Source organism: Coregonus clupeaformis, chromosome 35 (genome assembly GCF_020615455.1).
Source record: "Coregonus clupeaformis isolate EN_2021a chromosome 35, ASM2061545v1, whole genome shotgun sequence".
In the NCBI taxonomy this organism is placed as follows: Eukaryota; Metazoa; Chordata; class Actinopteri; order Salmoniformes; family Salmonidae; genus Coregonus; species Coregonus clupeaformis.
In genome coordinates, this window is record NC_059226.1 from 12572191 (window position 1) to 12588648 (window position 16458).

Consider the following 16458-nt stretch of genomic DNA (forward strand, 5'->3'; position numbering starts at 1 on the left):
TCAGCACTCTATTGTCCCTCTAATCACTCTGACATCAATGCAAATGTGATAAAACATATAATCAAACACGTCATGAGAGCCCATGTGCTCATGTTGCACAACATTTCTATAGGCTATGCAACTGCGTGAGAAAACAGTGAGTGATGGCCTCTATAAATAGAGGATCCCATCAGCTTTCTATAGGCTGCCTATGTCAATCTACTATTCCCCCATAGTACAAAAGTTGATGGGCTAGTGTTTTTGCTGTTCGTTAGAACTACTCATCTTGTTGACTGACAAAGTAAATGTCAACAGTTCTTCCAATATCTACAATCTGTGCCTCGGAATTGGATAAGGACGCACATAGTTGCGTACCAGGTGTCTTCACTTGTAGCCTTGGAGAAAGACCTGATCACGTGACGGCATTCACTAATAAGAATATAGCTATCTGAGAGAGCCATATGAGTGAGAGGTGCTTCGGAGCACACAGCCGGGAGAAGTGAATAATAATAATAATAATAATAATAATAATATTATTATTATTATTATTATTATTATTATTATTATATTCAGCCCAAGGGCACAACGGCCACTGACCGCAAAGGGCATGTATTTTTTTAGGGGGCATTACGGCCACACAAAGGGGATGCCACCGGGAAATTCAAGGCATTATCAAGTGCTTGTCAAATTTGTGAATGAGAGACTGGTGAAATATGTGCAGCCTGTGCAAATAAAGCAGAGCTCATGCCTTTCATGCAACTTTTTTCATATCATCATTAGTTGCATCATGCAGCCTTAGAATGTATTAAAAATACAAACGTTGGGCTATGCAAAGTATTCAGACCCCTTCTCTTTTTCCACACTTTTTCCATTACAGCCTTAATATAAAATTGATAAAATAAATAACAATTCTCATCAATCTACACACAATACCCCATAATGACAATGCGAAAACTGGTTTTTAGAAATGTTTGCAAATGTATGAAAATAAAAAAGGGATACCTTATTTACATAAGTATTCAGACCCTTTGCTATGAGACTCGAAATTGAGCTCAGGTGCATCCTGTTTCCATTGATCATCCTTGATGTTTCTACAACTTGATTGGAGTCCACCTGTGGTAAATTCAATTGATTGGACATGATTTGGAAAGGCACACACCTGTCTATATAAGGTCCCACAGTTGACAGTGCATGTCAGAGCAAAAACCAAGCCATGAGCTCGAATAAATTGTCCTTAGAGCTCAAAGACAGGATTGTGTTGAGGCACCAAAAAAGTTTGTCTGGTCTGATGAAACCAAGATGTAACGCTTGGCATTCAGGCCAAAGAGTTCAATCTGGAGGAAACCTGGCGCCATCCCTACGGTGAAGCATAGTGGTGGCAGCATCATTCTGTGGGGATGTTTTTCAGCGGCAGGGACTGGGAGACTAGTCAGGATTGAGGCAAAGATGAACGGAGCAAAGTACAGAGATCCTTGATGAAAACCTGCTCCAGAACGCTCAGGACCTCAGACTAGGGCGAAGTTTCACCTTCCGACAGGACAACGACCCTACGCACACAGCCAAGACAACGCAGGAGTGGCTTCGGGACAAGTCCCTGAATGTCCTTGAGTGGCTCAGCCAGAGCCTGGACTTGAACCCGATCGAACATCTCTGGAGAGACCTGAAAATAGCTGTGCAGCAACGTTCTTCATCCAACCTGACAGAGCTTGAGAGGATCTGCAGAGAAGAATGAGAGAAACTCCAAATACAGGTGTGCCAAGCTTGTAGCGTCATACTCAAGAAGACTCGAGGCTGTAATCTCTGCCAAAGGTGCTACAACAAAGTACTGAGTAAAGGGTCTGAATACTTATGTAAATGTGATATTTCAGTGATCTTTTTTTTTTTTTTTTAGCAAAAATTAAACTTTTTGCTTTATCATTATGGGGTATTGTGTGGAGATTGAGGGGGAAAAAAACTAATTTATCAATTTTTTAATAATGCTGTAACCTAACGAAAAAGTATAGGGATCTGAATACTTTCTGAAGTCACTGTATCTACAGAAATAAGGATCCCACTTCTATTGCCTGTTTTGAGTGTTTGTTTAATAGCCTACTGATTCCGTGAGTACCAAGCCTCACGCAACCACGTCGGATAAACAATTTCACAAATTCAGCTGTTTTTCATCTTTGCTATGCTGTAATAAAGGCTTTACACGTTTTTTTCGTTAGAACAGCCTTTGATATTATTTGTAATTTATTTAGTGTTTATACTGTTCCAAATTGTCTGAAATATTTATAATTATAACCCTCCTTTTTCTTGATCTCCTTATTGTTATTATTATTATTATGATGATCATTATTATAATAACGGTTATTATAATTAGTAGGCTTAGTATATAGCAGCCTTGTATAACCACCATCGAGGTGTAGGCCTAAGAGCGCATCCTGTTCAGTAATGCCGTAACTTACTTAGGCCTATATTTAATTAGTTATATAGGCTACTGTATCAATCAATCAAACAATCATTCATTCGTTCATCTCATCACATAGCATACGAGTCATTCATTTGTATTCATGAATTGAAATGCATTTTAGTTTTTAAATGAAATAACAAAGCGACCTTTGAATAATTAGTGTAAACAATGAATACACCGTTCCATTTCGGAAATTGCATTCACGAATGAATGCGGCTGTTTTTAGTCTTTGCTGTAACACAAAAAAAGTTTACATTCTCTGGTACGCTTATAATTTCTTTAGTGTTTACGTTGTTTATCTGTTTGGCGCAGATTTTGCTGTCACGCGTTAAGATGGTCGGAGTTTGTTATAATCCATTTATGATGCGATTATGATATGCTATAGGTCAGGCCCAATTGGTCACGTGCATGCAATTGTATACATGTCACATAAAGAGATCAAGGGTTGAGGGAATAGGGAATGTTTTTTCTAAACAAATGAGGGATTTCGGTAACAGTAACTTTCAGTCAGAAGGCTGCAATTATGTTGCAGCTTCAGCAACATGGACAGCGCGATAAACACTGTTGATGTTCTGTGGTGGTCGCTGCAGCAGGGAGGAGAGAGACAACGGGTGCTAGTCAGTCACTCGCTGGCATATTTTTTAACACAGAGCAGCAAGTCTTAGCCCGGCCCAATCAAATCAACTGCTGTTGTACTCCCTCTAGTCATTTGTGAGTCTTTTATTATATCATCAAACAGTGCGCTTAAATCATCAGACAAGCTCAGTGGAAATAGATTATTTGATTAAAACACGTAGGATGTGTATATAAATGGAAAAATACATGTAAAAAATGTGTTTGTTTTTTTGGTCAGGACTGCTATACACTGTTACATCCCTGTGGATTGATGAGGAACTGAAAGATTGTATGGTTGAGAGGGATGAGGCAAAAGGAATGGCAAATAAGTCTGGCTGCACAGCCGATTGGCAAACGTACTGTAGATTGAGAAATCATATGACTAAACTGAACAAAAGAAGAATAAATTGTACTATGAAACAAATAAATGATATTAAGAATGATAATAAAAAGCTTTAGAGCACCTTAAATGAAATTTTGGGCAAAAAGGCAAACTGCTCCATAATTCATTGAGTCAGATGGGTCATTCATCACAAAACCCACCCACTGATATTGGCAACTACTTTAATAATTTTTTTCATTGGCAAGATTAACACATTTAGGCATGACATGCCAACAACAAATTCTGAACCTACACATTAATGCATAACTGACCAAATTATGAAAGACAAGCATTGTAATTTTGAATTCCATAAAGTGAGTGTGGAAGAGGTTTCCTTTTCTGTGCGCATGAGCAACAGAACTCTGTTCTGTAACATCTGCATTTCACATAAACTCGTCACTCTTTTCTACCCAAACCGTGACATCCCTCCCAGACTCCTGTCTCACCTTGGCAGTTGGGATCACCGTCTGTTGGCTCTGTTCTGGTTTTTCTGCGACGATGTTCAGGCATCGGAGGTGGAGGCTCGAAGTCAACATCACAATCAGATGAAGACTCGGCAACATCGATTTCAAGCTCAATATCCGATCCTCCATCCAACTCCAACTCATCTAAATTCTGCAGCATTTGCAATGCGCGGTCAAATTATTTGCTGCTGATAAATAGGCATAACAAACGTAATCATTACACTATTGTCTAAATTAAATCAACCTCTTCACCCTACTTTATCATTGTTGGGCTTATTTAAATTAAATTGTGGTATGGTGCACAATTATCGTCCATTCAGCCATTTGCATTCAATGAGGAGAGAGCGAGAAGAATTAGCACCTGGCTGCGTACCAACGTCCTACAGCACATTGTCTTGGCAGGTTAAGTTGGGAATAGGTGTGAAAAACAGCTAAAAAGGCTCAATACTTTTCTGTTTGTATTTCAAAAGTCTGACAGATGAGCAGTGTAAAATACAAACATTTAGGAAAAGTCAGGGAAGGAGCAGGACAGCTTTTTTTTGGGCATATTTTTTATTTATTTCCAAAATCAAACATCAGTGGCCATTGGCCTATGGCAGTTCTAGTGTTAATGGAAGCTTTCCAACATAATCCAGATAGTTAGGCATTCCCCAGGGCAGCTGTCTAGGCCCCTAACTTTGTTCAATCTTTTCTAATGCCCTGCCACTGGTTCTGAGTAAAACCTGTGTCTGTATATGCTAATTACTCAACACTATACACGTCAGCTACCTCAGCAAGTGAAATCACTGCAACACTTAACAAAGAGCTGCAGTCAGTTTCAGAATGGGTTGGCAAGAAATAAGTTAGTCTACATATTAAAAAAACTAAAAGCATTGTATTTGGGACAAATCATTCACTAAGGCCTAAACCTCAACTAAATGTGGAAATTTAGCAAGTTGAGGGGACAAAACTGCTTGGAGTAACCCTGGATTGTAAACTGTCCTGGTCAAAACATATTGATGCCACAGTAGCTAAGCTGGGTCTGTCCATAATAAAGCGCTGCTCAGCTTTCTTAACATCACTATCAACAATGCAGGTCCTACAGGCCCTAGTTTTGTTGCACCTGGACTACTGTCGAGTTGTGTGGTCAGGTGTCACGAAGAGGGACTTTTACAATTGGCCCAGAACAGGGCAGCACGGCTGGCCCTTAAATGTACACGGAGAGCTAACATTAATAATATGCATGCCAATCTCTCCTGGCTCAAAGTAGAGGAGAGATTGATTTCATCACTACCGTATTTTCCGCACTATAAGGCGCACCGGAGTATAAGCCGCAGCAGCTAAATTGAATGATATTGAATGATGTGTACATATATAAGCCGCACTGGACTATAAGCCGCAGGTGTTTTAATGTTTAATTACCATATGTAAGGGTTCGTGCACAGAGGGGATTGTCGGGAAAGAGATGGCTGCTTGAGGAAGCTCCCATTTATTAACATTTCAACAAACAAGTTGCATATTTGCATAACGTATTCAAGTGTTACCATTTAGTGCAATAGTAGCTACAGAACATATACTGTGCTGTGTAAACTGTACTGTATCACATAGCGTTTCAGACACACAAACTTTTCAACTTTCAAACTTAAAGCGAGTGCGCTCCCAGCGCATGTACCGGCAGTGATCTACAGCAGTGGTTTTCAACCAGTGGTCCTTGAGGGAGTGCTAGGGGTTCCCCAGCAAAATTAGTTAATAGCGTCACAATCATTTAACCACTTAACTTTTTTTTTTTTTGAAAAACCTTGAAAAAGTGTGCACATCTTTGAATATTTATCTACATTATAGCCTACAGTAGTACCATAACAAAAACAAAGCTTACAGCGCTTGACGAGGCAATATCAATGGCTAAATTAAATGTGTTTTTTTAAAGTGCAAAATAAAGTGCCTGTAACACGACAGTAAGCGCGTAAGCCTAAAGTTGCAGCAACACGGCTGCTTAAAATATACGGTAATCAGCCTACCAGAAAAGTCATCAATCCTCGTCTTCATCTTTTAGGCTAAGGTGCAGTACACGGCTGTAACCAGAAAAGTCAAGTCATTAATCCTCATCTCCGTCTTCTTCCTGCGTACTAAAACCACCAAAGTCCTCATCTTCAGTGTCGGAAACAAACAGGCTCAGGGTGGCTTCGTCAGCCACTCTCCTCTCTCCCTTCGTTGTCGCTCTCAAAACCAACGAACTCCTCTTCGTCACTGTCGGAATCGAACAGCCTCTGAAGGGCCTCAGCTGTGGCGGCGTCCTCCTCTTCATCACGCAGCAGTCCAGCCTTTCGGAACCCGTTAATGATCGTGGATGTTTTGACAGCCAGATTGACTGCCTTTAACTTAAAAGCTGCATCATATGCATTTCTACGTTTGTTTTCCATAATGAGGGTTTGTGCATGAAAACTTCCTTTGCACAAACTGTCTCGCTCTCGTAATGTCTGTCTGTCTTGCTCTCGTTCTGTCTCTCGTTCTGTCTCTCGTACCACTCTCGGTTCCACTTTTACTTTTGAGCGCTACCTGTCTCACTCTTTTCCGGCCTCCAGCTTTTCCTGCTGGAGCCCGCCGCTTAAAGGTGGAGGGCGCGGACCGGTCATAAAGCCCATAGAGTTAAAGTTGGTGGACTGTAACCTGTAAAATCCATAGATTTAGGAGGTCTTCTAGTGGCTGTTAGCTGTAAAAATCCATAGATTAGCCGCACCGTTATATAAGCCGCAGGGTTGAAAAATTGGAAAAAAGTCGCGGCTTATAGTCCGAAAATTACGGTACTTGTATTTGTGAGAAGTATTGACATGCTGAATGCACAAGCTGTCTGTTTAAACTACTAGCACATAGCTCGGACACCCATGCATACCCCACAAGACATGCCACCAGAGGTCTCTTCACAATCCCCAAGTCCAGAACAGACTATGGGAGGCGCACAGTACTACATAGAGCCATGACTACATGGAACTCTATTCCACATCAAGTAACTCATGCAAGCAGTAAAAAGATTAAAAACAACAGATAAAACATCTTATGGAACAGCAGGGACTGTGAAGACACACACACACAGGCACAGACACACACATACACACATACATACTCATTATGGGGTATTGTGTGTAGCTTGATAAGAAGGGGGGGGGGGGGAACAATCAATTTTAGAATAATGCTGTAACCTAACAAAATGTGGGAAAAGTGAAGGGGTAAATCCCAGCAACAAATAAATGTGTAGTCTGGTTTATGGACACATCTACGACCAGGAGCTAAAATTTCTTGGGAACAGAAATATTTAAAGATTGGGATGCCATGAAATTAGATTTTATATATGGCCACTCCTCCCCCTTTCTGTAATTTGTCACATCTAAATACGTTATCGTTTATTTTGATGTCTTTATCAGAGACATAACCATTGAAACATGTTTCTGAGAGAACCAGAATGTCAGGACATGAGTCATGTACATACAGTGCATTCGGAAATTATTCTGACCCCTTGACTTTTTCCACATTTTGTTACATTACAGCCTTATTCTAAAATTGATTTAAATAGTTTTTTCCCCCTCATCAATCTACACACAATACCCCATAATGACAAAGCAAAAACAGGTTTTAAGAAATGTTCGCAAATTTATAAAAAATAAAAACCGGAAATATCACATTTACATAAGTATTCAGACCCTTTACTTAGTACTTTGTTGAAGTACCTTTTGGCAGCGATTACAGCTAAACGCTTGGCACAGCTGTATTTGGGGAGTTTCTCCAATTCTCTGCAGATCCTCTCAAGCCCTGTTAGATTGGATGGGGAGCGTCGCTGCACAGCTATTTTCAGATCTCTCCAGAGATGTTTGATCAGGTTTGGGCTCTGGCTGGGCCACTCAAGGACATTCAGAGACTTGTCCCGAAGCCACACCTGTGTTGTCCTGGCTGTGTGCTTAGGGTCGTTGTCCTGTTGGAAGGTGAACCTTCGCCCCAGTCTGAGGTCCTGCGCGCTCTGGAGCAGGTTTTCATCAAGGATCTCTGTACTTTACTCCGTTCATATTTCCCTCGATCCTGACTAGTCTCCCAGTCCCTGCCGCTGAAAAACATATCCATAGCATGATGCTGCCACCACCAAGCTTCACTGTAGGGATGGTGCCAGGTTTCCTCCAGACGTGACACTTGGCATTGAGGCCAAATAGTTCAATCTTGGTTTCATCAGAACAGAGAATCTTGTTTCTCATGGTCTGAGAGTCTTTAGGTGCCTTTTGGCAAACTCAAAGCTGGCTGTCATGTGCGTTTTATTGAAGAGTGGCTTCCGTCTGGCCACTCTAGCATAAAGGCCTGATTGGTGGAGTGCTGCAGAGATGGTTGTCCTTCTGGAAGGTTCTCCCATCTCCACAGAGGAACTCTGGAGCTCTGTCTGAGTGACCATCGGGTTCTTGGTCACCTCCCTGACCAAGACCCTTCTCCCCCAATTGCTCAGTTTGGCCGGGCGGCCAGCTCTAGGAAGAGTCTTGGTGGTTCCAAACTTCTTCCATTTAAGAACGATGTAGGCCACTGTGGTCTTGGGGACCCTCAATGCTGCAGACAGTTTTTGGTACCCTTCCCCAGATCTGTGCCTTGACACAATCCTGTCTCGGAGCTCTACGGACAATTCCTTTGACCTCATGGCTTGGTTTTTGCTCTGACATGCACTGTCAACTGTGGGACCTTTTATATAGACAGGTGTGTGCCTTTCCAAACCATGTCCAATCAATTGAATTTACCACAGGTGGACTCCAATCAAGTTGTAGAAACATCTCAAGGATTATCAATGGAAACAGGATGCACCTGAGCCCAATTTCGAGTCTCATAGCAAAGGGTCTGAATACTTATGTAAATAAGGTATTTCTGTTTTTGCTTTGTCATTATTGGGTATTGTGTGTAGATTAATTAGGATATTTTTTTATTTAATCAATTTTAGAAATAAGGTAATGTAACAAAATATGTAGAAAGTCAAGGGGTCTGAATACTTTCAAATACACTGTATATTCAGCACGACATTCATGTGAGCATTATAATATGATTACACAACCCAAAATGATTGTGAAATGTACTCATAACTTGACAGCAATATATTTAGACTACTTCACGTTTGCCTGGGCTTGCTAGCAGTAGCCAGCCAGTAGCACTGGGAAGTGAAGTGCAGTCTGGGAATCGTAGTATGCTGTGTAAATTCCATTGTATTTCTATGGTGTGTAGAATATTGTAATATTCAAGCTTCAGAAATGAGCTTAATTTTTTTCTTCTTTATTTTGAACTAAACTATTCATTTAATACATAAAATGATTTAGCTATAATGAATCATAGGTCTAATGAATGTCATTTGACCCAATATTATTGCTATAGTTGAGCAAATTAACACTATGGATCAAATTACATTTTAAAACGGTTTAGATGTAAATGTAAAATAATTTTGTCTGCTCTGAGTCTCCGATATGGTTTTGCATAAACCTTGAAAGTATTCTTCTGTTATTTAATATGGTCTTTTATTTTTGCGAGCATAAAGGCATTTAGCTCGTCTGGTAGGCTCGTGTCACTGGGCAGTTCGACTGGGTTTCCCTTCGAAATCCTTGATAATTTGCAAGCCCTGCCATGTACATATGGTCACTGTGGGGACAACATTGTCGATGCACTTATCAATGAAGACGGTGACTGATGTGAGAAACTCCTCAATGCCATCGAATGAATCCCGGAACATTTTCCAGTCTGTGCTAGCGAAACAGTCCTGTAGTTTAGCATCCGCTTCATCAGACCACTTCCGTATTGAGCACATCACTGGTACTTCCTGTTTGAGTTTTTGCCTTGTAAGCAGGAACTTGGAGGATATATTTGCCAAATGGAGGGCAAGGGAGAGCTTTGAATGCGTTTCTTTGTGTGGAGGTGATCTAGTTCCACAGGTGACATGCAGGTAGAAATTCGATAAGACAGATTTCAGTTTTTCTGCATTAAAATCACCAGCCACTAGGAGCGCCGCCTCTGGATGAGCATTTTCTTGTTTGCTTATGGCCCTATACAGTTTGTTGAGTTCAGTCATAGTGCCAGCATTGGTTTGTGGTGGTAAATAGACAGACATTAAAAGCTCTCTTGGTAAATAGTATGGTCTACAGCAGGGATCATCAACTAGATTCAGCCATGGGCCTATTTCTTTATTGAGCGGATGGTCGGGGGGCCGGAACATAATTGCAAATTAACCGCAAGAAGCCCAAACAGATATGTTGTTTGACTAAAACAATCATTTCAAACCTTGCTTACATTTCTTTACGATCACGTGTCTCTATTTTGCTTGGGAATACTTGGGAACAGAGTTCTTAAATTAAAATAACTTGGAGCTGATTTCTTGGTGTTTTTAGTCTTATGTCCAACAACAAAAAAATATATACTTTTTTTTTGGCTCAGAAAACTTTAGGGGCCACATTAAACCACCCACGGGCCAAATTAGGCCTGCGGGCCACCAGTTGGGAACCCTGGTCTACAGCTTATCATGAGGTATTCTAACTCAAGCGAGCAGAACCTCGAGACTTCTTTAATATTAGAGATTGTGCACCAGCTGTTGTTAACAAAAAGACACACACCTCCCCCTTTGAGCTTATCCGATGCTGCCGTTCTGTCCAGCCGATACATAGAAAAAACCACTAGATGTGTATAAACCCTGGCCTTGTTCAGCCAGGACTGAGAAACATATAGGATATTACAGTTCTTCAGGTCCCGTTGATGGTATAGTCTCAAAACTGAGCTCGTCCGGTTTGTTCTCCAGTGATTGTACATTCGCCAATAGAACAGAGGGTAGAGGCGGTTTATGTACTCACCAATGTAGTTTCGTCAGGGAGTCGGCACGTCGGCCTCTCTTACGCCGCCACCACCTTTTTCCGAGTCTCAGGGATTAGGGCCTGGTCCGGGTTGAACAGGATGGCCTGCGCCTCCAACTCGTTGAAGTAGAAATCTTCATCCAAATCTAGGTTAGTGATCGCTGTTCTAATGTCCAGAAGTCATAGGAAACGATGGCTGAAACATTATGTACAAAGAAAGTTAAGATCAGCGCAAAACAAAACACTAAATAGTAGTTTGTCAGGAGCCCGTAAAACGCCTGCTGTCCATTGCAGTGCCGTTCTTCTGCCAGGAGCTAATGACTTACCGAGACTGATCTCAGAATGTGCCAATGTTTGTGAATTATTCCTTTTATTTGTTCCGAGCATTTTGAGTAGCGCTTAGTAATAATAATTATTTTTGCGAGACTGTCCTAGAAAGAGATCACGTCTCTTTGTTTTGGATTTTCTCGATGGCAGTATTGATCTGACCATTTATTGAATTTTCTTTGCCATCTGTGTTTCTTTTGCTAATTCTTTTGATTCTGTAGAATTGCCTGTAAAAACTGTTTTTCAAGGGACGGGGGTGACAGCTATCAGCCCTTAGCAAACTGTTATGATCAGTGGGTTTCTTGTAAAGATCTGTGTATAGGACATTAACCTCACAAATAAGCGTGTCAGATGTGATAATTAATTAATCTTTGGTGCTCCGAACAAGAGTTAAAGGGATACTTCGGGATTTTGGCAATGAAGACCTTTTATCTACTTCCCCAGAGTCAGATGAACTCGTGGATATCATTTTTATGTCTCTTCGTCCAGTATGGTTTTGACTAGAAAGAATACAGCTTTTGTCAGATTTGACTTTTCGTAGCAGGTTAGGAGAATTGGGTTAAGGTTAGCTAAAATGCAAAAAAACAAACATTTGATGTCAATTTGACAAAAGCTGTATGAAGGTAGGTCGTTTCGCGAGCCAATGCTGACTGGAAGTCTACAGGATATGCAGCTGTTCCCATTGACTTCCAGTCATTGCGCTAGTTGGCATTTGATGATGAGCTAACTGGAATGGAAAATTCAGTGGAACAAAGATATCAATGTACCATTTCCAAATAATAATGTTGGGCAAAAATTTTTTATTTTTTGAGAGGGTTGAGAATTGACTGTTTCTCCATGTAACCCACATACAAAGTAGCATAATTAGGAGCCATGGGTGATCCCATAACAGTACCCTTCATCTGGATAAAGAAATAGTTTTGAAACATGAAATAATGATGTATGTGTGAGCCTGTTTTGTTTTGCCCTTATAATAATAATGCTAATATGGTCATCTTCTTCTAGGTCTGTTGCATCATAAAGGAGACAAGGTGAACTTCTCGTCACGTTTCGGCCAGGGCTCCATCATCGGAGTGCACCTGGACACATGGCACGGAACACTCACCTTCTTTAAGAACCGCAAGTGCATAGGTAATTACAGGGGTCACAGGTCAAGGAGACCAGGTGGGCAGTGTTGGGAAGTAGTGATTTACATATAGTTCAACTAGTAATTTAATTACGTTTTGCAGTAGCTTGGTGGTAGTTGAACTAAATTCAAATCTTGGTAGCGTTTTCAGTGGTTAATTACTTTTTTGCCATGTAGTGTTGTAGCTAACTACTGGAACTACACACTACTTTTTTGGCAAAAAGATAAGAAAATATGGGTGAAGTAGGCAAGAATTTCCTTTCTTTTACGGCATCAGACATGCCTAATTCTCACTTGAAACAGTTTTTGTTATTAATAGGCTAAATTACACATTCTGTTAACATTTGACTGTTGCAATTTGTAGTCTGACATTTCAGATGTAGATATAATTTATCACAAAGTAGTTTGGATGCAGTGAACTACTTTTTCAAAGTAACTTTAGTTAAGTAAACTATATTTTTCTTAAAGGAAAGTTACACTCAAAAACTATCTTTTGGTATTTGCTTGATTAGTCCATTGTTGATATAGTCCCAAAATGTTTGCATGCCAGCAATCAGGTTACAAAAATACTGCCGGTAAGATCGTTTTTGGGTGGAGTATTCCTTTAAGGGTAGCTTAACTTCCTCCAGTGTGAAGTAATTGGTAGCTTGGTAAACTATATTTTCAGGGTAGCTTCCCCAATACTGCATATTAGATGGGTGGTTGGGCAGTATGTAACTAGATGGGCATTAGGGGCCAGTTTCCCAGACACTGTTTAAGCTTAGTCCTGGGCCACAATGCATGCTCAATGGAAAATCTCCATTCAAAGTGATTTCTAGTCCAGGACTAGGCTTGATCTGGGATGGGAAAACCGGCCCTATATATCACTTCTAGACCTAATTAACATGGAACCTACCTAGGATTTCTCATATTCCCCCTCTGCATGTACCCAGCTAGTTACCCAGGTGCTGCGCCTAGCCATTTGCTTGTGTGTGACGCTGGGTAATGTGACAGCAAATGGATCCATTTCCATTCTAAACTGGACAGTAAAGTGTATATTCTATTCTGCAGGAGTGGCGGCTACGGAGCTACAGAACAAGCGTTTCTACCCCATGGCGTGTTCCACAGCAGCCAAGAGCAGCATGAAGGTGATCCGCTCCTGCTTCACGCCCACCTCCCTGCAGTACCTGTGCTGTGCCCGCCTCCGCCAGCTCCTCCCAGAGCGCCCAGACACCCTGAGCGTACTGCCGCTGCCCCCTGGCCTGCGCCACCTGCTACACAATAAGCTGGGCTGGGTCCTCAGCCTCAACAACGGCCTCTTAGGGGCCCCAGCGGGGGAGGAAGGGAGAGGGGGGGCCTCGGGGTCTGACTCGCCCCCTGTGCCCCCCTTGGCTGGGGCCTTGTCCTCTGAAAGTGATGACTCTGAGGGGTGTTCGTCGGACCGTGAGGCGTGTCAGAGGAAGAGATGTCGTTGGACGTGACGGGAATCCGACGCGACCCCCAATATAAACACATGGGGTGCATCCTAAATGACACCCTATTCCCTATATAGTGCAATACTTTTGACCAGGGCCCATATGGCTCTGGTCAAAGGCCCATAGGACTCTGGTCAATAGGGTGCCATTTGGATGCAGCCATGAACTGGACTGGATCCCTGCCCCCTCCCTGAGACACACTCAAGTTATAACCCCTTACACACACACACACACACATACGCACGCACATGTTACCGTTAATGGGTGATCCCAGGACCTGGGGACAGTGTTGTGGGAACATTTTAATCAAGATCAAACAAATGTGGCACTAAGACCTATGGCCAAACTTCAGTGTACATTAACAGTATATGCAACAACAATGATGACATGGAATCAATGAAAAGAGAACAAGTGCAGCATTATGTGGATTGTCACCACGCTTTCTCCTTGTACATGAAAGGTTGGTTGGATTGCTATAGGAGTGGCCCAAAAGGCCCTATTTTAAGTTATTTTTTAGCTGACTGAATTGTCACAATTCTCTAAGACATTTATTTGTTACTTTTTTCTTCCCTCTTTGATGTGCCTTTGTCTGGTCCTGGCACGAAAATCCAAACAATCCATGTTACATTATTAATGCAAGGCGTAAATAAGACAAGACTCGCCTTCCAAATTGGACATTTTCTAAATAGGAAAAAAGGCCTGCTTAGGAGGTGGTCTTGGTCAGATTTCTTGCATGTAAAACATGACATTCAACAACTATCCTAGCTGGAAGACCCGTCCCTAGATCAATGTCGATGGAGTCTGTCTGTCCAATGGTTAAATTGATGCAAATTTGGCGAGAGCTTGCGTTTGTTTGTCAGCAGCTGTTCTCTTCTGAAATCATAACTTCATTAGGCTGCCATTAACACTGGAATTGAATCAAAGTTTTGGAAAATCTATGGGAAAATGTCTGTTCTTGCTCTGCAAGAATACACAGTTCAAGTAATCAGTTTGACAGTTTTGAATACTTAGTGAAACAAAGTTATTTTGTTGTTAATCAACAGATTGGTTTCGGAGCAGGAACAATGTTTATTATTTTATTTAGATCAGCTTGACAATGTATTTCCCTGAATTATTTTTGTCATATCGTCACCAGACATGGCATCAACCTGTTTTTTGTGTGTTTTTTTAAACTAGATGTTTAAGGGGGGGGGGGGTTCTGATTTGTTCCACTCAATACTGCTGTCATATTAGATATGGGTTGGGGGAGTGATGACTGTTACACATACACTCTGTTGAACTGTGTGTTGTCACCCACCGTTCTTATACTGACCTTCCTGTAATGCTCTCCTTTATGGTTGACTCATTGTGTCTGTTAGTCAGACAGACCGTTGGTTTTGTTGTCATGTGCATTTCAAATCAAATCGAATCAAGTTACATTTTATTTGCAACATTCGCCAAATACAACAGGTGTAGACATTACAGTGAAATGCTTACTTACAAGCCCTTAACCAACAATGCATTTATTTATTTTTAAATAAAAAAGTAAAAAAATAAAGCAAATAACTAAAGAGCAGCAGTAAAATAAAATAACAGTAAGGAGGCTATATACAGGGGGGTACCGGCTAGTCGAGGTAATTGAGGTAATGTACATGTGGGTAGAGTTAGTGACTATGCATAAATAATACAGTAGCAGCAGCGTAAAAGAGGGGGATGGGGTGGGGGGGGCAGTGCAAATAGTCCAGGTAGCCATGATTAGCTGTTCAGGAGTCTTATGGCTTGGGGGTAGAAGCTGTTGAGAAGCCTTTTGGACCTAGACTTGGCGCTCCGGTACCGCTTGCCGTGTGGTAGCAGAGAGAACAGTCTATGACTAGGGGGGCTGGAGTCTTTGACAATTTTGAGGCCCTTCCTCTGACACCGCCTGGTATAGAGGTCCTGGATGGCAGAAAGCTTGGCCCCAGTGATTTACATTTACATCATTTAGCAGACGTACTGGGCCGTACGCACTACCCTCTGTAGTGCCTTGCGGTCGGAGGCCGAGCAGTTGCCATACCAGGCGGTGACGCAACCAGTCAGGATGCTCTCGAAGGTGCAGCTGTAGAACTTTTTGAGGATCTGAGGACCCATGCCAAATCTTTTCAGTCTCCTGAGGGGGAATAGGCTTTGTCGTGCCCTCTTCACGACTGTCTTGGTGTGTTTAGACCATGATAGTTCGTTGGTGATGTGGACACCAAGGAACTTGAAGCTCTCAACCTGTTCCACTACAGCCCTGTCAATGAGAATGGGGGTGTGCTCAGTCCTCTTTTTTTTCCCTGTAGTCCACAATCATCTCCTTTGTCTTGATCACGTTGAGGGAGAGGTTGTTATCCTGGCACCACACGGCCAGGTCTCTGACCTCCTCCCTATAGGCTGTCTCATCGTTGTCGGTGATCAGACCTACCACTTTTGTGTCATCTGCAAACTTAATGATGGTGTTGGAGTCGTGCCTGGCCATGCAGTCATGGGTGAACAGGGAGTACAGGAGGGGACTGAGCACACACCACTGAGGGGCCCCCGTGTTGAGGATCAGCGTGGCAGATGTGTTGTTACCTACCCTTACCACCTGGGGGCGGCCCGTCAGGAAGTCCAGGATCCAGTTGCAGAGGGAGGTGTTTAGTCCCAGGATCCTTAGCTTAGTGATGAGCTTAGAGGGCACTATGGTGTTGAATGCAGAGCTGTAGTCAATGAATAGCATTCTCACGTAGGTGTTCCTCTTGTCCAGGTGGGAAAGGGCAGTGTGGAGTGCAATAGAGATTGCATCATCTGTGGATCTGTTGGGGCGGTATGCAAATTGGAGTGGGTCTAGGGTTTCTGGGA

The 16458-nt window shown here is 42.0% G+C and overlaps 1 protein-coding gene across 1 annotated transcript in view; it reads left to right on the forward strand.

The window, feature by feature from the left end:
- LOC121550268 (SPRY domain-containing SOCS box protein 3-like) overlaps positions 1-15119 on the forward strand; it is a 40438-nt gene extending 25319 nt beyond the window's left edge. The window contains exons 6-7 of the mRNA XM_041862455.2: positions 12049-12174; positions 13220-15119. Coding sequence (XP_041718389.1) covers positions 12049-12174; positions 13220-13629 — 536 coding nt within the window. The 3' untranslated portion in view covers positions 13630-15119. The remainder of the gene's footprint in view (positions 1-12048; positions 12175-13219) is intronic.
- Positions 15120-16458: the final 1339 nt, after the last annotated feature.